This window comes from Melospiza melodia, unplaced genomic scaffold (genome assembly GCF_035770615.1).
Source record: "Melospiza melodia melodia isolate bMelMel2 unplaced genomic scaffold, bMelMel2.pri scaffold_88, whole genome shotgun sequence".
Lineage (NCBI taxonomy): Eukaryota > Metazoa > Chordata > Aves > Passeriformes > Passerellidae > Melospiza > Melospiza melodia.
In genome coordinates this window covers 1,132,376-1,157,154 of record NW_026948803.1, presented here as the reverse complement: position 1 = coordinate 1,157,154, position 24,779 = coordinate 1,132,376, and the positions used below count along the sequence as shown (strand labels likewise).

Genomic DNA, 24,779 nt, shown 5'->3' with positions numbered 1-24,779 from the left:
TGTCTGAGAGCAGGCCACTCAGTGTGAGGGAGTAGCATTGGTTTGCTTACTTAACAGGCACCTAAGATGGTCTGATTGTCCTAAAGCTTTAGCTGCAACCACCCAAGGTAGTCCAAATTGGGGGTATGCGATGCGATACCTGGATTAAAGCTTTCAAAGCCATCTCTTTGATATTATCCAATACTTCTCTCAGGACACCTGCTGCTTGATCATCTGGTGGGCTGTGTTGTCCTTCTCCAGCTAGATGGTTGATTTTCAATTCTGCCCTTGCCTCATTATTAGCATAGTCTGCTATTAATTGATTTAGTAAACACTTCCATCCCCCTTCCCACAGGGTGTGTTCTGCAGGAGACAACAACATGGTCCTAATACATTTTAAATCATAGAGAGTTATGATGTGCTGTAAACATGGGCCTCATTAGGCCATTAAAACCAAGTAAGTCCTTCCTATGGTCTTTTTTTGCCCTACACAGATCCTTGATTTCCCTGTAAACCAATGGCTGATACCTGGGATTCTGCCCCCTTCTTTCATAACGTACGGGGGCAATGAGGGGTTTCGAGGCTCTTTGCCAGTGTCCTTCCTTAACTGCTCCCTTCCGAATCCTTTCCTAGGGACCTTCTGGGGTTGAGGGGAAAGGTGGCTCTGGGGAATCCAAACTGTCTTCCGGGGAGGAAGAATAACTTGGAGGAGAAACATTTGGATTAGAAATAGTGTGACAGTTGGGCTTAGTATCTGTGACCATGGGGTTATATTATTGCTGGAGGGTGAGGCAAAAGGCACTGCCATTTTGTCAGGTGTTGGGGAGGAAGGGCCTTGATTTACGATGGCAGACTTCCGGGGTAGAGTTCTGGAGGCATTGCCCAGGGTGAAAGTGGAATGATTGACAGTAGGGACATGACCCACAGTTGTGGGGATAGAGTCTGGAGGTTTGTTCAGGGCGGAAGAGAAGGTTGTGGTAGCAGGAAGTGGAGGAGCCAAGATGGAGGGAGGATGATCCGGCTCCCAAGCCACTTTCAGGCTCCTTCCATCTTGAGTCTCCAGGGCATGATATTCCAAGACCACGTGGCCATTGCCATCTTGGACCATTGTGGAAGGTCTGAGAAAGGCATGTTTTAGGGGAGGTCCTGAGTTAGGAGTGACCAACGGATTGAGTTTTTGAGACATTGCTTGCTGCTGAAGGGTCTCAAGGATGGTGTGGAAGATGGGGAGCATGTGGGCTGCAATGGGCTCCCTTTTGATCGAAAGGTTGTACAGTTTAAGTGCCACTGAGTCCTAAAATTCAGTGGTATGGATTTCATCAGCAGAGGCATCTAGGAAATTTTTAATGATCCACCTCATAATTGATTTTAATTTGTTCTTTGAAAATATTTTGTCAGGATCTGTTAGAATTAACTTAAAGCATCCATATAAGCTCCTTTCTACTTTGGACATCTAGCTGCCCATTTTTCTCCTTCTCCACCTTAGGGGCAACAGCCACCAGAGCACACCAAATCAATAATGGGACTTGGGTGCATATTGTAAAAACACTGCGGCAAAATGGGCAATAAATGTCTTGCATTTCCCCAAACCCACCTGCAATCCTATACAGGTGAAACCGTTTTTGCCCCTGCCGATCCCGGGCCGAGGTCCCTTGAAGCAACAATGAATCCACCAGGCCTGCACAATCCAAAATCCCAGGGTGCACTGGCCTATCCATCAGCTAACCCCAGCTGACGTGACTGACACAGAGAGCCCTGAATGTCATGGTGCCTGTTCAGGTGCAAAATGTCACAATAGGGGTGGCTGAAACAAACCTCCCTGTGTCCCTGACTTCAGCAGGGCGAGGGTGGCAAAAATGAAAAGTACTGGGTTTAATGGAGTTTCCCAAAAAGAACTTTAATTACAGGGTGAAAAACAATAAACATGGAGAAGTCGAGCACGGTATGAGGGGCAGTATCCTAAAACCTGAGACAAAGAGGAAGTCACAACATAGACGCTTGGGGCTAGAAAACTAGAACAATAACCATATAGAAGAAACAAGTAACCAATAAACCAATACAGGAGTAGAACTTGGACAACTTAGCATAACAACAATAAAGGCTTATGGGAAAAGTCTCAAGCTCACCCTAAGTAAATCGAATGATTCCTAGAACTTGAAACTCACACCCAGTTCTTCCAGGGTAAAATCTGTCTGACTCTGAGTTACAGCTCGGCTAACTCCCACACCGCTGCTTTGCGCTGGCCCCTTGGGACCATGCGGTCAAACAGAGCCACAATGATGTCCTTGGTTCCACAAGGCTCTGCAGTGTCACAATGGCCCCTTCATTTCACAAGGCTCTCAAATGTCACACTGGTCTCCGTAGGAAGGAAACCACAGAGCCCCAATGTTTCAGGAGCTGATGAACGGCAGCCATCAGCAGCCAATGCAAGCCTGACCTGTCTGTCCTGGCAAGTTTGCTTGGAGCAACCCTTGGATATTTGAAATTATGAATGCGGAGTCCTAATTTAGAACATTTGTGCCTGGAAAAGACGGAATTTTTTTTTCCAAAGAAAAGCACAGAGCCCTTTCCAGTGTTTGGAAAATAGATGAGTGCTGCCACTCAGGAGTCAATGACCAGTCAGACTTGTCTGTCCTGGCAACTTTAGTCTGGCAGCAATCCTTGAATACACAGATGTTTGGAGGTGGAATCGGAATTTTGACCATGGATGCCTGGAAAAAATGGACAGTTCTTTTCCATTAAAAGAAAAGCCCAGAGCCCCAATGTTTCAGGGGCAGATGGGAATGGCCTTCAGCATTCCAAGGTCAGACAGACCTGTCAGGTGACCCCTGGGAAGCCAAGGCAGCCACACCTATTTCCTGTTCCCTTGGTTCCACAGGGCCCTGCAGTGTCACAATGGCTCCTGGCTTCCATGGTGCCCTCAGGTGTCATAACGGTCACTTGATTACACAAGTCCTTAAGGATCTTAATGGTCTCCATGGTTCCACAAAGCCCCACAGTGCCATAATGGTCTATTGGTTCCATGAAGTCCCGCTGTGTCCAATGGCCCTTTGGTTCCATTGGGGCCCAGTAGTGCAACAATGATTCCCTTGGTTCCACAACTTCCCATAGTGTCACAATGGCCCCTTCCTTCCATAAGGCCCTGCAGGGTCACAATTGTCTGCCTGATTCCATGGGGCCTTGCAATGCCACAATGTTCTCCATGAATCCAAAGTGCCCTTTGGCTCCACAAGGCCCTGAAATGCAGCAATAGCCTCTTGGTTCCACAAAGTCCTGCTGCTTCACACTGGCCCTTGGGACTGTGACGCCCAACTGGGCCTCATATTCTTGGTTTGAAGAGAACAGAAAGATGTTCTTGGTTCCACGAGGCCCAGAGTGTCACAGTGGCCCCTGGAATCCATGATACCCTGCAGGGTCACAATGTTCCTCTTGGTTCCACAAGTCCCTAAGTGTCACCATGGCCCATTGGTTCCACAATACTCCGCAGTGTCACAATGGTCTCCATAGGAAGGACACAAGTGAGCCCCAGTTGTGCAGGGGCAGTCACCAGAGAAGCAGTCACCAGAGGTCAAGTTTAGCCCAACTTGTGTCATCCTGGTTTTTTAAGATTTTCTAAGCCTTCTCATGTTGACATTCTTGTAGTGAACTTTCTCACATACTTTCTGTAAGTAACTCATTGTTTCGCATTCCTTTTATGGAGGAGGAGAGAGTTGAAGGGCTGTTGGTTTGATCAGTGTCATTGGAGAGGTGGCACTGTCACCCTCCAATCCGCTGTCACTTTTGGAATACTATAAATGTTGGAGTCAGAATATAAACTTCACATTTTTTCTTCACCTTGAGAACAGTGATGTGTGCTTCTGTTCTTTCCTGTCCCCTAGTGACATCAGGTGACTGCCAACGTGTACTGCAGCCTAGAGACAGAGTCCGGATTGACGGTGAGGTTTTATTGTCTCCCCTCTTTGGTGCTTTGCCTGCTGTTCTTGGGGTAATGGCAACCGCAGTGGGTTTCAAGGAGGATTCCCTCATTTTGGATCTCTGGAGGGGGGGCCTGCAGTGGAAACAGGTTTCTATTTCCTGGAATGAATTTGAGCGATTGCTTCTGTGGGCCCTGTCTGATTTCTGTGGTTTCTCTTTTCTCGCTGTTTTATGCTGATTTAGGTTGATTTATGCTTGTTGGTTTTCTGTTTCTCCTGCTGGCTGATTTATGTTCGGAGATAGCTCAGGGATGCCACTTGCTCGGTTTCTCAGCTGTTTCAAAGACCTGGAAAGGCCCAGAGTGGCCTTGGGCAGCCCGCACTTCAAAGGACGAGGAGAGACTTCTGATCTTGTTTCGGTCTCAGTGTTTATTAATTGTTTATCTAAAAGATTTTCTTTCAGCCCAACAGAGGTCTGCACAGCAAGTCAGCCATGGGCACACTCCCCAGCCTCCGGGGCGGTCACTTATCTTTATACTCGAAGTTACGTGTACAATATTTACAATTTTTCTCCAATACCTTCTACTCTTATTAACCGGTGCACTTCTAGTAAAGACCAATCCCAAAGTGCCACCATCACCACAGAAGATGGAGGCCAAGAAGAAGAAGAAGAAGGACAGGACACACCCCAATTCCTCCATCTTACTTCTTTAGACCCCCCTGTACAGAAATCCTAAACCCTGTGTCTTACACTCTAATTAACTTATCCCTTCACCATTCACCCAGTGAAATCCTCCCAGTCCTCATACAGGTGTCATCTCCTGTGTAGGATCAAAGTCCAGCCACCAGACACTTCTGGCAACATTCCAGGACTCCCGAGCCCCCCAAGTATGGTCTCGGTCACTCTGCACCTTCATCCTGAGGTGCTGAGATCCCACAGGCCCGAGAGCGAGGGCTCTTTTCGGACTCTGCAAAGCCGTTCTCCAAGGAGGAGTGGTCTCTTGTGGGGGTACACCTCATGAAGGCCCTCCTTGATGATTGCACCGTAGACGTGGGATCACTGCTGGTGCAGTGGAAAAAGTGTGAGGATCTTTGGCGGGGGTCTGGTTCTTGTACCCCTTGGAGTTCCCAGTGGAGCCCTTCTGTCTCGGACACGGACGAGGGGAAGTTTGAGTTTCTGTGCAATGTGGAGCTCTCTCCCCACCCTGGGACGGTGTGCTGGGGGACGGGTCCAACACGGGGGATGGTGATGGTTCCTCTGGGGTGGATTTGGCTGTGCCAGGCTCCCTTGTGCCGCTCTGCAGTGATGCGGCTCCACAGGCTGCACCTCTCTTGTCACCCCTCCCCTCCTCCATGTCGGCGACAGGGCCCCACGCCGGTCTCGCCCTGTTGCAGGCATCTTTTCATTAAAATCCTTTCATTAGGATTTTTCCTCCCGAAGCTGAGACCTTTCAGCAACAAAGTGTAAACAATGGTTATCTGCTGCTGTGCAATGCAACAGGTGGATCCGTGATTGGTCTCCTGTGGATGTTTGGATTTACTGACCACTCACGGCAGAGCTGCTCTTGCTCTCTGACGAGACACAGATCTTTGTTATTCATTCCTTTCAATTCTATTCTTAGCTTAGCCTTCCGAGAAACCTTTTCCTTTCTATTACTTTTTAGTACAGTTAAAATGTAGTATATATATAATAAAATAATAAATCAAGCCTTCTGATCATGGAGTCAACATTCTTGTCTCTCTCTCATCCTTAAAACCCTTGTGACCACCATCACATCGTCCCAGTCTACACTGGGTTTGCAGGCCGTGCTGGCACCTGTGCCCAGAAAGGCGCCCGCTGCCAGGGCAGTGGCACAACAGGGCGCTGAGGTATTTACCTTTAGTGTGAATGCCAACACAGCCAGCGGGAGGCCGGTGGATGGCCGGGGCTGTGACACTTCCTCACCGAATTTGTAGACACTTTCCTCGTGCCAGGTGACTGCGCGTCCGAGTAACCCCGAACGTTTCTGGCAAGAAGCCAAAACCAAGTCCGATGAGATGTCTGAGCCTGCCTCCTCACGGCATCTGCTGGATCATGGAGGGGGCTCCTCTGGCTGCAAGGGGTACAGAGGCGAGTGGTGTTGAGTTGGCTCCCAGTCAATCATCTCCTCTTGTCCCTGTGGGGCTCAAGGACTGGGACACAGCAGGTGCTGTGGCTTTGTTGGAAAGTCCCCAGGCTTTCCCTATGCTCAGGGGTGTTACTCAAAACACCCATGAACCGCTTTTGTATTAGCTGGGGAGGGAAGTCCATGATGCGGTTGCTCAGCATGGTTTGGGGTCTGCTGAGGTTATGCAGACTCTCTGGAGGGTTGCTATGGATGTGCAGACACCTCATGACCTCTGTCGTGTAGCACATTCGCTTTTTGACTTTGTGCAGTTTGATGTTTTTGAGACCAAGTGGGCTCGTTTGGCGGCCCAAGCGGTGGTGCAGAATGCTGCGCTGGCGCCGCAGAACCCCAGGCGTGTGGATGTCACTGACATGCTGCTGGGCACAGGGCTTTATGAAAATTCTCAGGGGCATGTTGGCTTCAATCCCCTTGCGCTTGACCAGTGCCCCACACTGGGCATGGCAGTGATTGTTCAGACCCTGAAAATGGCTGCTCCCAGGCAGCCATTTGTGACCATTGTCCAGGGGGAGGATGAGCCTTTCATGGCATTTGCCCCAAGGCTGACTGCGTCTGTGGAGAGGTAGGTGCCTGATCCTGTGGCAAAGAGGATTGTGATTGCAAACCATGTGAGGTGTAATTGGAATGATGCTTGTAGGAGGATCATAGTGGCTCTGCCTGGTTTTCCTACTGTCTCTCAGATGGCAGAGGCCTGTGCGGACATCATCCCCTCGGGTCAGAAGTTGGCTGCCGTGGCTGCCGCTGTGCAGCCAGTCTGGGCAGCACCGCAGGGCGGGCGGCCACAGCAGGGGACTGCGCAGGCTGGCAAGAAGCAGGGGAAGAAAGCACAGAAGTTCAGATTTCCCATGTTCTTATGTGGTCGGTGTGGTAGGTCGAATCACATGTCCAATATCTGCAAGGGGACTGTTCATGTTAATGGCCAGGCTTTACCAGGCTCGGCAAATGTGAAGCAGAGCGCGCAGCAGGGACGTGCCCAGACACAAGCTTCTCTCCAGACCCTGGAGCTGATGGAGGTCTTCTTTGCCGGCTTGTAGCCAGCACCCGTGGATCAGCAGGTGTGGATGTCTGCACCACAGCAACAGTTGTCTTAGAATCTTGTAAAATACACAAGTTTCCCCTGGATTCCTTTGATCCCTTGGGTGGGGGCATGAGTGCTCTCCTGATGGGGAGATCTAGTGCCACCCTTCAGGGCATCATTGTGCCCCTGGGGCTCATTGATGCAGATTTCACAGGGCAGATTTGTGCCATGGTCTCCACACCCACCCCCTCCCGTCACGATCCCGAAAGGGACGCGACTTGCTCAGCTTGTGCCTTTTAAGTCCTCTGTTGGCAGGGCAGCTGACCGGTTGCGCGTAGCTGGTGGCTTTGGATCCACTGGGCCGCCTCAAGTTCGCTGGACTGCTGTCCTGACCAAGGACCGTCCTGAGATGCTGTGTACCCTGTCTGTTCCTGGTGTGACGCCATCGGAAATTCACCTCTGCCGGCTTCTCGACAGCGGTGCTGACGTCATGGTTCTCTCCCTTGCTGCCTGGCCCCCAGAGTGGCCCCTGGATCCGGTGGGGATGTCTGACGCAGGTCTGGGAGGGACAGCGCAATGCTACGTGAGCCTGTGGCCCATGCTGGTTGCAAACCCAGAGGGACAGACAGCCTGGGTTAGGCCTCATGTTACTTAAACTCCTCCCAACCTCTGGGGGAGGGATCTTCTTCTTTCTGGGGGTGTTGTAGGAAGGGGACCAGGACACCAGCTGGTTCATCACAGGTCCAGTTTATTGAAGAAAGCATCAAACACTTATACAGCAAATAATAAGCTCATGAATATTCTGTAAACCAAGCAATCTATTGGTTAAACTGTACCATGAACTCTTCCTCATTCCTTAGGGGTTACATCTCTCTTTTCTCATGTCTCTTTCACTATTTGTTATCCTACTACAGCTAGGCCCAAGGACACACTATCTCACAGGTGCAGGACTTGGAATTAGCCACAGTTTTGTAATTTTCCAATCTCTAGCAGCTAAATTCCCAACATCTCCCCTGTTTTTATTTTTTTAAAAAAGCAAAATTCTATGGGCTAACTGTGTCACACTCTTTGCAACACAAAAATAGGCAATTCTAACAACTAAACAATATTCTCAGCTAGCAAGGTTTCTCCCTTACAAGGGATCTAAGCCAGAGAAACAAACAGAAAAGGCTATCACTATTTATAGGATATGCTATAGAACAGATACAAAAAGGATTCTATGCGCTACAAGGCTCAAACCAAACTCAGATGTGCTAATACAACCTACAAAAATAAGCTAAAGGAGTAACATGTGCGCAGGTTTCACCTGCATTGATTGTCTCGTAAGTTTACTTTCTATTCTCAAACAGCAGATATAGTTCAAAGAGGAACAGCTTTACTCACAAATGCTTCTGATTGTCTCTTTTAACTAAAGTTTCTCTGATGTTAACACAAGAACACTTTCCACACAAGTCATAAAATAAACGTCTATCATAAAAGCATAAATCTATCTAACATGACTTAAACTTAATAGTACCTAGAATTAAAATAATTAAAACATTTAAACTTAAAAAAACTAAACCTTAACAATATTTAACATTTAGCAGCACTTAATAGATAATTTAACTTAAACTACTTAGTAACAAATAAAACTTACTATAGAAAGAGAATATAGCATTTACTATAACTTACTTACATGCCTGATTCTAAAATACTAAATTAAACAAGTTTCTTCACATATTTGCTGCAGCATTTTTATACTTAAATGCACTTAAACATAAGAAGTTTTTTTCAAGGTATACCTGTGGAGAAATTCGTTTGAATTCAGTGCTTGCTTTTACCTTTATCACATCTAAACAAAGCTTAAAAAATACAAAAGCACACTCATTACATCTTACTTCTACAACCACTTTAACACATTTTTAACATTTTTAAATTTTTCAAAATATAATTTCAGAGTTTAATGTTCCACCGATTAAAGTCTGTGATTCTGATGTTTAAAGTCTCTGTTAATACAGGTGATTTTAAGACAGCATAACGAATGCTGAGTCAATTTGGCCCAAATTTGACTCCTGCATTCACTATGCTGATTTGTCTTTCACAGTCTCTGCTAGGAAAAGCAAAAGGGTTTTTCTAACTTAGGTGAGAAACGCTGGCGCAATGGTCCTTGGTGTCGTTTCTTTGTTATCACTGGTCTCTTAATTGTAGTAGGAATCTTTCTTTGGTGACAAGAGTCAGATTCATTACAGCTGTTAGATCTCAAACTGTAGCTTTTGCCTGCTGCGGGGCGGAGGGAGAAGCGCTCCCGCTTGAAAAAGCGCTCCAGTCCTGCGGCGTGTGTGTCGGAGCGGGCGAACCCCCCCGCGCTGGGCTCTTTGCTTACTCGCTGGCAGGCTGACTCCGCTGCAGCCACCGCTGGTCGGGTCGTTCCCCCCGTGGCTGCCGCCGCTACCGCCGCTGCACCCATGCCGAGTTCAGAGCGGCACAGCCCTGCAGCCGCCCTGAGCCGCAGCTGCTGCTTTGCAATCAGAAACATGCTGAAGTGTATTGTATATCACCCGCCATGGCTTGCTCGGTTTCTTTGCTGACTTATCATCTTCTAACACTGCTTCCCACAGTATATCCCCAGATTTTCTCCATTCCGAAAGTTCATGTGGGTTAAGGAAAATTTCTTCAGCGTATCCGTAGGCTAATAACAAATCTATCCCCTTTACCCCTCGCCATTCTAGATACGCGGCGAATAACTTATATGCTGCTTGCCTTTTCATACCTCTTTCGTGAGCGCTCTTGCAGCTTTCCAGGCTCCGGCAGCATGTAAATGGCTTGAGTCACCGATGTGAACCCCAAGGGTGCTTCAAAATTCCAGCACCGTCCCAGCTGTGAACAGGACCCAGCTCCAACTTCCTCGACCGTGGGACGTTCTTTCCCCCTTTTTCTTTTAGTCGAGACGAGGGGTCAGCGTTAGGGGTCACCATGTGTCGTAGGAAGGAGACCAGGACACCAGCTGGTTCATCACAGGTCCAGTTTATTGAAGAAAGCATCAAACACTTATACAGCAAATAATAAGCTTATGAATATTCTGTAAACCAAGCAATCTATTGGTTAAACTGTACCATGAACTCTTCCTCATTCCTTAGGGGTTACATCTCTCTTTTCTCATGTCTCTTTCACTATTTGTTATCCTACTACAGCTAGGCCCAAGGACACACTATCTCACAGGTGCAGGACTTGGAATTAGCCACAGCTTTATAATTTTCCAATCTCTAGCAGCTAAATTTCCAACACACCCCAAAATTACCCCCAAAAAATCCGAATTTTACCCCAAAATTTACCCCAAAATTATCTCCAAAAATCCCAAATTTACCCCAAAATTCACCCCAAAAATCCCAAATTTACCTCCCAGCACTGACCCTGCTGTGAGTGACCCAAAAACCCCAAAATTCACCCCAAAAACTCCCAAATTCACCCCATAAAACCCCAAAATTTACCCAAAAATTCACCCCAAAAATGTCATAAAACATTCCAAAGTTCATCCCAAAATATCCCAAATTCACCCCAAAATTCACCCCAAATTCCCCCCCTCATGCTGAACCTGCAGGGAGTGACCCAAAAATGTCCTCAAATGACCCCCAAAACCCCAAGATTTACCCCAAAACGTCCCAGAAATTCCCCCAAAATCCCAAATTGAACTCCTGGCACTGACCCTGCTGTGAGTGAACCCAAAAAATCCCAAAATTCCCCCAAAAATCCCAAATGTCCCAAAATGACCCAAACTCACCCTAATTACTGCAATGACCCCAAAAGGCCCCGAAGTTTCCCCAAAATTAACCCCAAAATGTCCCCAATGGACCCCAAAATATTCCAAAATTGCCCCTCAAATGTCCTCAGTTGTCCCCAAATGCCCCCAAATCCCCAAAACTGTCCCCAAAATCTCCCCAAATGTCCCCAAAATGACCCAAATTTGTCCCAAAATTGCCTCAAATTGACCCTGAATTGTCCCCAAATGTCCCAAAATGACCCCAAATTTGACCCCAAATTTTCCCCATAATTGACCCCAAATTGTCCCAAAATTTGTCCCCAAATTTTGCCCCAAGTTTGCCCCAATTTTCCCCCAGAATTGTCCCTAAAATGTCCCAATTTTCGCCTAAATTTTACCCCAAAATTGACCCCAAATGTCCCCAAGTGTCCCAAAATTGTCCCCAAATGTCCCCAAAATGTCCGAAATGTCCCAAATTTGCCCCAAAAATGCCCCAAATTGACCCCAACAGTCCCAGAATTGGCCCCAAATTTTCCCCCAAATGGCCCCAAAATGCCCCAAATATGTCCCCAGAATTGACCCCAAAATGTCCGAAAATTGTCCCCAAATGTCCCCAAATATTCTGAAAGTTTACCCCAAACTGTCCCCAAATTTTTTCCCCCAAATAACCAAGAATTGTCCCCAAATTTGCCAAAAATTCAACTCCAAAATTGTCCCCAAAATGTCCCCAAATATCCTGAAAATGTCCCCAAATTGTCCCTAAAATTTGGCGGCCATTTTGGGACATTGGGGACATTGGGGACACTTTGGTGACACTTTGGGGACATTGGGGGGGTTGGTGCCACTTTGCGGCCCCTCGGTGTCACCCTGGTGCCACTCTTTGTGCCTTTGGTGCCACCTGGTGTCACTTTGGTGCCAACTTTTGTCACTTGGTGCCACTCTGGTGCCACTTGGTGCCACTCTGGTGCCACCTAGTCCCACTTGGTGCCACTTTTGTCACTTTGGTGCCACTTGGTGCCACCCTGGTGCCATTTGGTGCTGCCTGATGTCCCTTTAGTGCCACTTTGGTGCCACTCTGATGCCACTCAGTTCCACTTTGGTGCCATTTTTGTCACTTTGGTGCCACTTTGGTGCCATTCAGTGCCACCTGGTGCCACTTTGGTGCCACTTTTTGTCACTTTAGTGCCACTTTGTCACTTTGGTGCCACTTGGTGCCACTCTAGTGTCATTTAGTGCCACCTGGGGTCCCTTTAGTGCCACTTTGGTGCCATTTGGTGCCACTCTGGTGCCATTTTTGTCACTTCGGTGCCATTTGGTGCCACTTTATGCCACTCGAATGCCATTTAGTGCCACCTGGTGCCATTTGGTGCCACTTTGGTGCCACATTCTGTCACTTTAGTGCCATTTTGGTGCCATTCGGTGCCACCTGATGTCCCTTTAGTGCCACTCTGGTGCCACTTGGTGCCGCTTTTTGTCACTTTGATGCCATTTGGTGCCACTTTGGTGCCACTTTGATGCCATTTTTTGTCACTTTAGTGCCACTTTGGTGCCACCTGGTGCCATCTGGTGCCATTTTTGTCACTTTGGTGCCACTCTGGTGCCACCTGGTGCCATTTTTGCCCCTTTAGTGCCACTCAGCGCCACCTGGCGCCACTTTGGTGCTACTCTGGTGCCATTTGGTGCCACTCTCTGCCATTTTTTGTCACTTAGTGCCACTCTGGTGCCACTTAATGCCACTTCGGTGCCATTTGGTGCCACCTGGCGCCTCTTGGTGCCATTTGGTGCCATTTGGTGCCATTTTGGTGCCATTTCGGTGCCATTTGGTGCCATTTGGCCCCCGTTTGGTGCCCCTCCCCCAGCTGGGCGTGGTCCTTGCGAGGCCCCGCTCCCCGCGGCTCCAGTGCGCAGGCGAGGGGACTGGGACAAACTGGGATGGACTGGGATGGACTGGGATGGACTGGGACGGACTGGGACGGACTGGGAGGGACTGGGAGGGACTGGGGGGGAAAATCCGGGGATTTTTTGGAAAAAAACCCGGGAATTTAAGGGTTAAAAGTGGGAATTTCAGGGTTAAAAATGGCGATTTTTTTTCCAGGGTTAATAACGTGGATTTAGGGGTTAAAAATGGGAGTGGTTTGGACTGGGAGGCACTGGGAGGGACTGGGGGGAGAAAATCCGGGCATTTTAGGGTTAAAAATTGGGGATTTTAGGGGTAATAATGGAGATTTAAGGGTTAATAGTTGGGGCCTTAGAGGGGAAAACGGGACTGGGTTATACTGGGAGGGACTGGGAGAAACTGGGATGGGCTGGGGGGAAAAAATCCGGGTATTTAAGGGTTAAAATTTGGGCACTTTAGTTTTAAAAATGGGGATTTTACAGGGAAATATGGGGATTGAAGGGTTAAAAATGGGGATTGAAGGGTTAAAAATGGGGATTTTAGGGGTGGAAATGGGACTGGGTTATACTGGTTTGTACTGGGATGTACTGGGAGGGACTGGGGGGGGGGAAATCCAGGGATTTTTGGAAATAAAATGGGGATTTTAGGGTTAAAATGGGGATTTTAGAGGGGAAAACGGGAATGGGTTGTGCTGGGAGAGACTGGGACAAACTGGGAGGGACTGGGAAAATTTGGTGGTTTTAGGTCAAAATTGGGGGATTGACGGGTAAAAATTTGGGGATTTTATAGGGGAAAATGGGACTGGGTTATACTGGTTTGTACTGGGAGGGACTGGGGGGAAAATCCGGGGATTTTAGGGTTAAAAAATGGAGATTTAAGGGTTTAAATCGGGGCTTTAGAGGGGAAAATGGGACTGGTTTGTACTGGGAGGGACTGGGGAATGAAAATTTGGTGGTTTTAGGTCAAAATTTGGGGATTTTAGGGTTAAAAATTGGGATTTTAGAGGGGAAAATGGGACTGGGAGGGAACTGGGTTATACTGGGACAAACTGGTTTGAACTGGGAGGGACTGGGAGGGACTAAAGGGAAAAATCCGGGGATTTTAGAGGTTAAAAATGGGGATTTTAGAGGGGAAAACAGGACTGGGAGGGGCTGGGAGTGTCCCCAAATTTTCCCGTTTTTCCCCCATTTTGTGTCCCCAGAGCTGCGGCCGTTCCAGTCTCTTCAGAATCCCAAATTTTCCCCAAATTTCCCCAAATTTTCCCATTTTTAACCAAATTTTGGTGTGAAAAACTCCAAATTTTCCCATTTTTCACCAAATTTCCCAATTTTTGTCCCCATTTTGTGTCCCCAGAGCTGCAGCAGTTCCAGACTCTCAAAAATTCCAAATTTTCCCAAATTTTCCCGAATTTCCCCAAATTTTCCCAAATTTCCCCAAATTTTCCCATTTTTAACCAAATTTTAATGTGAAAAACTCCAAATTTTCTGGGTTTTTTTCCCCATTTTGTGTCCCCAGAGCTGCAGCCGTTCCAGTCTCTCAAAAATCCCAAATTTTCCCAAATTTCCCCAAATTTTCCCATTTTTAACCAATTTTTCCCATTTTGGACCAAATTTTCCCATTTTGGACCAAATTTCCCGCTTTTCCCCCCATTTTTAACCAAATTTTCCAATGTCAGTCCCCATTTTGTGTCCCCGGAGCTGTGGGGAAATTGGGAAAAATGGGGAAAGATGGAAGAAATTGGGGAAAAATGGGGAAAAAATGGGAAAAACAAAGAAAAATGAGGGGGAGGTTCTGGTCTCAGAGCGTTGTCAACGGGGAGAGAAATTGGGGGGGAAAAATGGGGAAATTGGGAAAAATGGGGAAAATCTAAAAATTGGGGGAAAAAACGGGGAAAAATGGGAAAAAATGGGGAAAAATGGGGAAATAATGGGGGGGGGGAAATGAGGGGGAGGTTCCAGGAAAAATGGGGAAAAAATGGGAAAAACAAAGAAAAATGAGGGGGAGGTTCCGGTCTCAGAGCGTTGTCAACGGGGAGAGAAATTGGGGGGAAAAATGGGGAAATTGGGGGAAAATGGGAAAAATTTAAAATTGGGGGAAAACAGGGAAAGAAATGAGAAAAAATGGGAAAATAATGGGAAAAAATGGGGAAAATGGAGAAAAACAAAGGGAAAATGAGGGGGAGGTTCCGGGCTCAGAGCGTGGTCAGTGGGGAGAGAAATTGGGGGGGAAAATGGGGAACTTGGGGAAAATGGGAAAAATTTAAAAATTGGGGGAAAAAAACGGTAAAAAACAAAAAAAAGTGGGGGGAAAAAAAGAAAAAAAATGGGGTAAAACAAAGGAAAAATGGGGAAAAATAGGAAAAATCCAAGGAAAAATGGGGGGAAAATGTGAGGAAAAAATGTGGGAAAAATGTGGGGAAAAAATAGGAAAAAAAAAAAAACAGGGAAAAATGGGGGGAAAAAAAGGAAAAAACCAGGGGAAAATGGAGGGAAATTGGAAAAAAAGGGGAAGAAATGGAAAGAACTGCAGAAAAATGGGGAAATTGGGGGGAAACAGGGAAAAATGGGGGAAACCATGGAAAATCGGGGGGAAAGTGGAAAAATTGGGGAAATGGGAAAAAATAGGGGGAAATGAGAAAAAAAATAGGGGAAAAATGGGGGCAAAAGGGAGGGGAAAAGAGGGAAAAATAGGAAAAATAGTGAAAATGGAAAAATAGTGAAAAAATTGGGAAAATTGGGTGGAAAGTGGTGAAAATATTGGGGGAAAAGGTGGAAAATGGGTTAAAAATGGTGAAAATTGGGGGGAAATGGTGAAAAATGGGTGAAAATTGGGTTAAAATGGTGAAAATGGGTTGAAATGGTGAAAAATGGGTTAAAAATGACGAAAATGGGTTAAAATGGTGAAAATTGGGTTAAAATGGTGAAAAATTGGTTAAATTTGTGAAAACGGGTTTAAAAGGGTGAAAAATGTGTTAGAAATGGTGAAAATGGGTTAAAATGGTCAAAAATGGGTTAGAATGGTGAAACTTTGGTTTAAAATGGTGAAAATTGGGGTGGGAAATGGTGAAAGTGGGTTAAAATGGTGAAATTTGGGTGGAAATGGTGAAAATTGGGGGGAAATGGTGAAAATGGGTGAAAAATGGGTTAAAAGGGTGAAAATGGGTTAAAAATGGTGAAAAATTGGTTAAAAATGACGAAAATGGGTTAAAATGGTGAAAATGGGTTCAAAATGGTGAAAAATTGTTTGAAATGGTGAAAAAATGGGGTGGGAATGGTTAAAATGGTGAAAATTGGGTTAAAAATGGTGAAAATGGGTGGAAATGGTGTCAATGGGTGAGGGACATCAAGATGGAGCCCGAGGACACCGAGGGTGACAATGCCAGCCCAGGAACGGCCTTGGGGACACCGAGGGTGACAATGCCAGCCCAGGAGTGGCCTTGGGGACACCAGGATGGGCTGAGGGACACCAAAGTGGCCTCGGGGAGAACGATGGCCCCGAGGCCTCCTCAGATGTCCCCAAGGTCCCCAAGGTCTCCAATGTCCTCAGATGTCCCCAAGGTCCTCAGATGTCCCCAAGGTGCCATCACCCCAACATCTCCAAGGTCCCCAACATCTCCAATGTCCCCAGTGTCCCATCACCCCAACATCTCCAAGGTCCAAACATCTCCAATGTCCCCAAGGTTTCCAATGTCCCCACGGTCCCCATCACCCCAACATCTCCAAGGTCCCCAATGTCCCCAACGGCCCCAACACCCTCCATATTCGCAAGGTCTCCAAGGTCCCAAACATCTCCAGTGTCCCCAAGGTCCCCATCATCCCAATGTCCCCAGGGTCCTCAATGTCCCCAACGGCCCCAACATCTCCAATGTCCCCAGTGTCCTCCATACTCCCAAGGTCCTCAAGGTCCCCAACATCTCCAATGTCCCCGAGGCCCCATCACCCCAACATCTCCAATGTCCCCAAGGTCTCCAATGTCCTCAGTATCCCCAAGGTCCCATCACCCCAACATCTCCAGTGTCCCCAACATCTCCAATGTCCCCAAGGTCCCCAAGGCCCCATCACCCCAGTGCACCTGATGTCCCCAGTGCCCCCAGTGTCCCCAAGGTCCCAAAGGTCTCCAACATCTCCGATGTCCCCAAGGTCCCCAAGGTCCCCATCACCCCAACATCTCCAATGTCCCCAACATCTCCAATGTGCCCAACAACCTCCATATTCCCAAAGTCCCCAACATCCTCAAGATTCCCAAGGTCTCCAACACCTCCAACATCTCCAAGGTCCCCCAGTGTCCCCAAGCTCCCCAAGGTCCCCAAGATCCCCATCACCCCAACATCTCCAACATCTCCAAGGTCCCCAAGGTCTCCAAGGTCTCACTCGTGTCCCCTCTCCCCCAGGCTCGTCCCCGGTGTCCTGCCACCCCGTCCTGGTGGGTGATGCGCTGCTCCTGGTGGTGGCCCAGCTGCCCCGGGTGTTCCTGTGGGGGGCCGGTGGCTTCGCGCCGCATGTGGACATCCTGCACAGGGACATCCCGCACAGGGACATCCCACACTGGGACATCCCGTCATGGGGACATCCCGCACAGGGACGTCCCGCACATGGACATCCCGCACAGGGACATCCTGCACAGGGACAGGTGGTTATGGGGGTCCATCAGGGTTATGGGATCATGTGGTTATGGGGGTCCATCAAGATCATGGGAGTAAGCAGGGTCATGGTGTTATGGAGTTCCATCAGGGCCATGGGGTCATGGAGCTCCATCAAGGTCATGTGGTTATGAAGGTCTATCAGGGTCATGGGGTTAGGGGGGTCCATCATGGTTATGGGCTTATGGACGTCCATCAAAGTAATGAGGTTATGGGGGTCCATCAAGGCCATGTGGTTATGGGGGTCCATCAGGGTTATGGGGTTATGAAGGTCTATCAGGATCATGTGGTTATGGAGGTCCATCAAGGTCATGGGGATTTATTGGGGTTATGGGGGTCCATCATGATTATGGGGTTATGGAGTTCCATCACGGTCATGTGGTTATGAAGGTTTATCAGGGTCATGGGGTTCCATCATGGTTATGGGATGGATCATGGGGTTATGGGGTTCCATCAGGGTCATGTGGCTATGGGGGTCCATCACGGTCATGGGGTTCTGGAGGTTCATCATGGTTATGGAGGTCCATCAGGGTCATGGAGATATGGGGTTATAGAGTTCCATCAAGGTTATGGGATCATGTGGTCATGGGGGTCCATCAGGGTCATGGGGGTCCATCAAGGTCCTTGGGGTCCATGAAGGTCATGGGGTCATGGAGGTCCATCAAGGTCATGTGGTCATGGAGGTCCATCAGGGTCATGGGGTTATGGGGTTATGGGGGTCCATCAGGGTGATGTGGTTATGAGGTTCCATCAAGGTTATGGGGTTATGGAGGTCCATCATGGTTATGGAGTTATGGGGTTCCATCAGGGCCATGGGGTCATGGAGTTCCATCAAGGCCGTGTGGTTATGGAGCTCCATCAGGGTCATGGGGTCATGGGGGTACATGGAGGTCACGGGGTTATGAAGTTCCATCAAGGTCATGGGGTCATGCAGTTCCATTAAGATCATGTGGTCAAGGGGGGTCACCAGGGTCATGCTCGGCCACCATGGTCATGATGGTCACCACATGGCCACGGGGGCCAACTGGGGTCACGTGAGCCACCTCTGACCCCCTGACCCCATGTGCAGGTAGGTGATGGTGCTGGGAGGGCTCCAACCCCACCCAACCCAAACACCCCATGGTACCACCACCCATCTCATGGGCCCACTGCTGACCCCATGGTCCCACCATCCATCTCATGGGCCCACTGCTGACCCCATGGTCCCACCACCCATCCCATGGTCCCACCACTGAGCCCAAAACCCACCCAACCCACCCCAACTCAACTCAACCCAACCAAGCCAACCCAACCAACCCAACCCAACTCAACACAACCCAACCCAACCCAACTCAACCATCTCACGGTCCCATCACCATCCCATGGTTCCACCACCCACCTCATGGTCCCACCACCCATTCCCTGGTCTCACCACAGATCCCATGACCCCACCACTGATCCCATGGTCCCACCACTGACCCCAAAACCCACCCCAACCAACCCAACCCAACAAACCCAACCCAACACAACCCAACTCAACCCAACCCAACCAACCCAACCCAACCAACCTGACCCAACCCAACCAACCCAACCCAACCAACCCAACCAACCCAACCCAACTCAACCAACCCAACCCAACCAACCCAACTCAACCCAACCCAATCCAACCAACCCAACTCAACCCAATGCAACCCAACTCAAATCAACCCAACCCAACCCCACCAACCCAACTTAACCCAACCCAACCCAACCAACCCAACCCAACCAACTCAACCCAATCAACCCACCCCATGGTCCCACCACCCATCCCATGACCCATCACCCATGCTATGGTCCCATCACCACCCCATGACCCACCAGCACCCCATGGTCCCACCACCACCCCATGACCCATCATCCATCCCATGGTCCCACCACCCATCCCATGACCCCACCACTGATCCCATGGTCCCACCTCCATCTCATGACCCCACCACCATCTCATGACCACCCTGGTGCCCAGGTGATGCTCTGCGAGGGCTCCAACCCAACCCAATGAACCCAACCCATGGTCCCACCACCCACCCCATGGTCCCACCACTGATCCCATGGTCCCACCAGAGATCCCATGGTCCCACCACCATCTCATGGCCCCCCCACCACGCCCAGGTGATGCGCTAGGAGGGCTCCATGGCCACCAGCTTCAGGGGCGCCATGCAGATCTATGCCCACGTCACCGAGGACATCGGCACCTAGGGGACCTGTGGTGGCATCTGGAGGGACATGGGGATGGTGGCCACCATGATGTTGTGGAGATGGGAACATCAGGAGACACTTGGTGGCATCTGGAAGGATGTGGGGATGGTGGCCACCATGATCTTGTGGAGATGAGGACACGAGGGGACATGTGGTGGTGGCTGGTGGGACGTGGGGATGGTGGCCACCATGATCTTGTGGAGATGGCGACATCAGGAGACACCTGGGGACATCTGGAGGGATGTGGGCATGGTGGCCACCACGTCACCATGGAGATGGGGACATCAGGGGACATCAAGAGACACTTGGTGGTGGTATCTGGAGGGACGTGGGGATGGTGGCCACCACATCACCATGGAGATAGGGACACCAGGGGACACGTGGTGGTGGCTGGTGGGACATGGGGATGGTGGCCACCACAACATTATGGAGATGGGGATATCAGGGGACATCAGGGAACATGTGGTGGTGGCATCTGGTGGGACGTGGGGATGGTGGCCACCACAGCATCATGGACATGGGGACATCAGGAGACACTTGGTGGCATCTGGAGGGACGTGGGGACGGTGGCCACCATGATGTTTTGGAGATGGGGACACCAGGGGACACGTGGTGGTGGCTGGAAGGATGTGGGGATGGTGGCCACCATGATCTTGTGGAGATGGGGACATCAGTGGAATCAGGACACACGTCATGGTGGCACCTGGAGGGACATGGGGATGGTGGCCACCACATCATCATGGAGATGGGGACATTCTGGGGACATCAGAGACATCAGGGGACACGTGGTGGTGGCATCTGGAGAGACATGGGGATGGTGGCCACCATGTTGTTGTAGAGATGGGGACATTCTGGGGACACCATGGGGACACCGTGGGGACGTTGCTGCCGCCACCGCGGCCTCATGCAGCTGCAGGGACCGGGGGACGTCCCCATGGCTCGGTCACCTGAGGGACGCGGGGACATCGGGGAGCGGACACAGCCGGACCTGGGGCCACCCTCACCCCCTGTCCCCACGGCCACCAGTGACCCAATGTCCCCATGGCCACCAATGACCCGATGTCCCCACGGCCACCAATGACCTGATGTCCCCAAGGCCACCCTCACCCCGATGTCCCCAAGGCCACCAGTGACTCAGTTTCCCCAAAGACACTGTCACCTTGATGTCCCCTCCTGGTGTCACCATGGCCACAATGTCCCCAAGGCCACCATTTACTCAATGTCCCCTCCTGGTGCCACCATCGTCCTGATGTCCCCAAGGCCACCACCCCTGCCCCGATGTCCCCACAGTCGCTGTCACCCCGATGTCACCCTTGGCTTTGTGTCACTCTCTGGTGCCACCAATGACCCGATGTCCCCAAGGCCACCATTGTCACTTCCGTGTCACCGCTGCTCTCGTGTCCTCTTCCGGTGCCACCATCGCCTCAGTGTCCCCAGGGCCACCATCACCTTGATGTCCCCAAGGCCACGATGGCCCCAGGGCCACCATCGCCTCAGTGTCCCCAGGGCCACCATCACCTTGATGTCCCCAAGGCCACGATGGCCCCGATGTCCCCATGGCCACCAATGCCCCGATGTCCCCTCCCGGTGCCACCGCTGTCCCCGTGTCCCCTCCCCCAGTGACCAAAATCCCATTTTTTCTTCCATTTTTATTCATTGCCTTTGTTGGGGACATTTGGGCACATTTGGGGACATTTTGGTGCCATTTGGGGCCATTTGGGGCTGTTTGGGGCCATTTGGGGACATTTGGGGACATCTCAGGCTCCTGTGGAGAGAGGAGCGGGTCAGGGGTGGCACTGTCCCCTCAGTGTCCCCTCGGTGTCCCCAAAGTGTTCCCAATGTTTCCAATGACTCCAAATGTCCCCAAATCCTCCCCAGTGTCCCCAAATGTCTCCAATCCCTTCAGTGTCCCCAAATGTCCCCAAAATGTCCCAAAGTGTCCCCAATCCCCCAAATGTCCCAAATGTCCCCAACCCCCTCAATGTCCTCAAATGTCCCCAAATGTCCCCAAACCCCTTTTATGTCCTCAAGCCCCTCAATGTCCCCAAATGTCCCCAATGTCCCCAACCCCCAAATTACCCCAATTGTCCCCAAAGTGCCCCAAAAGTGTCCCCAATGTCCCCAAGTGTCCTCAACCCCAAATCCTCCCAATAACCCCAAAGTGTCCCCAAATCCCCCCCGATGTCCCCAAATGTCCCCAACCCCCAATTCCCTCCAAATGTCCCCAAATGTCCCCAAAATGTCCCAAAGTGTCCCCAAATGTCCCAAAGTGTCCCCAAAGTTTCCAACGACCCCAATGTCCCCAAATCCCCTCCAGTGTCCCCAACCCCAAATGTCCCCAAATGTCCCCAACTCCTTCAATGTCCCCAAGCCCCCAAGGTCCCTGATGTCCCCAAATGTCCCCAGAGGGTCCCCAAAGGTCCCCAATGTCACCAAATCCCTCAAATTCCCCCAAATGTCCCCAGACATCCCCAAATGTCCCCAATGTCCCTAATGTCCCCAGGTCCCACCTGGCCTTGTTGCGGCACTTGCACTGCCCACCTGAGGGGACACAGAGGGGACACAGGGGACAATGACACAGGGGACAGGGACACAGGGGACACAGGGGACAATGACACAGGGGACAGGGACACAGGGGACACAGGGGACAGTGACACAGGGGACACAGGGGACACAGGGGACACAGGGGACAGTGACAGTGACACAGATGACAATGACAAGGACAATGACACACAGGTGACACAGGTGACACAGGTGACAGTGACACAGGGGACACAGGGAGGTGACAGAGACAGGTGACACAGGGGACACACGGGTGACACAGGTGACACAGGTGACACAGGTGACAGTGACACAGGGGACACAGGGAGGTGACAGAGACAGGTGACACAGGGGACACACGGGTGACACAGGTGACACAGGGAGGTGGCACAGAGGGGACACAGGTGAAAATGATACAGGGAGGTGACACAGGTGACACACAGATGTCACTGAAGAGCACGGTGATCCCCAGCACGCTCAGCACACACAGGTGACAGTGACACAGGTGACAGTGACACACAGGTGACACACAGGTGACAATGTCACTGAGCAGCACAGAAATCTCCAGCACACACAGATGACACATGACACAGATGACAATGACAATGACACACGGGTGACAATGACAGTGACACAGGTGACACAGGTGTCACTAAAGAGTACGGTGATCCCCCGCATGCTCAGCACACACAGGTGACAGTGACACAGGTGACAATGACAGTGACAGTGACACAGGTGACACTCAGGTGACACAGGTGACACAGGTGACAATGTCACTCACTGAGCAGCATGGTGATCCTCAGCACACACAGGTGACAATGACACACAGGTGAAAATGACAATGACACACGGGTGACAATGACAATGACACACAGGTGACACAGGTGTCACTCACTGCAGAGCACGGTGATCTCCAGCACACACAGGTGACACAGGTGACACAGGTGACAAAGGTGACTCAGGTGACACAGGTGACAATGACAGTGACACACAGGTGACAATGACAATGACACACAGGTGACACACAGGTGACAGTGACACACAGGTGACACAGGTGACACTGACAGAGGTGACACAGGTGACAATGACAGTGACACACAGGTGGCAATGACAATGTCACACAGGTGACAATGACACAGGTGACAGAGGTGACAGTGACAATGACAGAGGTGACAGTGACAGTGACAGTGACACTCAGGTGACAATGACAATGTCACTCACTGAAGAGCACAGTGATCCCCAGCACGCTCAGCACACACAGGTGACACAGGTGACAATGACAGTGACACAGGTGACACAGGTGACAGTGACACAGGTGACAATGACAATGCCACTCACTGAACAGGACAGTGATCCCCAGCACGCTCAGCACACACAGGTGACAATGACACACAGGTAACAGTGACACACAGGTGACAATGACAATGACACACAGGTGTCACTCACTGAACAGGACAGCGATCCCCAGCACACACAGGTGACAGTGACACACAGGTGACACAGGTGACACACAGGTGGCACAGGGAGGTGACACAGGTGACAATGACAATGACAATGTCACTCACTGAACAGGACTGCGATCCCCAGCACGCTCAGCACACACAGGTGACAGTGACACACAGGCGACACAGGTGACAATGACACAAAAGCAACACAGGTGACAATGACACAGGTGACAGTGACACACAGGTGACACAGGTGACAGTGACACACAGGTGACAGTGACACACAGGTGACACAGGTGACAATGACAGACAGGTGACACAGGTGACAATGACAATGACAATGTCACTCACTGAACAGGACAGCGATCCCCAGCACGCTCAGCACACACAGGTGACAGTGACACACAGGCGACACAGGTGACAATGACACAGGTGACAATGACACACAAGCGACACAGGTGACAATGACAATGACACACAGGTGACACAGGTGACAATGACAGTGACACTCAGGTGTCACTCACTGAACAGGACTGTGATCCCCAGCACGCTCAGCACACACAGGTGACACAGGTGACAGTGACACAGGTGACAGTGACACAGGTGGCACAGGGAGGTGACACAGGTGACAATGACAGTGACACTCAGGTGTCACTCACTGAACAGCACAGTGATCCCCAGCACGCTCAGCACCGCGGCCACCATAAGGCCACCGACGTGCAGGTGACACCGGCCTGGGGACACACGGGGACACCTGGGGACACCTTGGGGACACTTTGGGACACCTGGGGACACTTTGGGGGACATTTAGGGGACACTTTGGAGACACTTTAGGACGTTTTGGGGACATTTGAGGACAGCTGGGGACACCTGTGACACACCTGGAGACACCTTGGGACACCTTGGGGACACTTTGGGGACAGCTTGGGGACAGCTTGGGGACACCTTAGGGACATCCTGGGGCCATTTTGGGCCATTTGGGGCCATTTGGGGCCATTTTGGGGCCATTTGGGGACATTTGAGGACATTTGGGGACATTTTGGGGCCCTCCCAGTTTGTCCCAGTTTGTCACTCACCATACTGGAATGGACTGGAGGCACCTGGGGGGGAGGGGAGGAGTCAGAGACCAGTACGGACCAGTACGGACCAGTATGGACCAGTATAAACCAGTACGGACCAGTATAAACCAGTATGGACCAGTATAAACCAGTACGGACCAGTATAAACCAGT

General features: G+C 50.3%; 1 protein-coding gene across 1 annotated transcript in view; it reads right to left on the bottom strand.

The window, feature by feature from the left end:
- Window positions 1-24,779, bottom strand: part of LOC134414007 (nicotinate-nucleotide pyrophosphorylase [carboxylating]-like) — a 71,493-nt gene that overhangs the window by 34,653 nt on the left and 12,061 nt on the right. Inside the window, exon 3 of the mRNA XM_063148007.1 lies at window positions 22,073-22,103. Coding sequence (XP_063004077.1) covers window positions 22,073-22,103 — 31 coding nt within the window. The remainder of the gene's footprint in view (window positions 1-22,072; window positions 22,104-24,779) is intronic.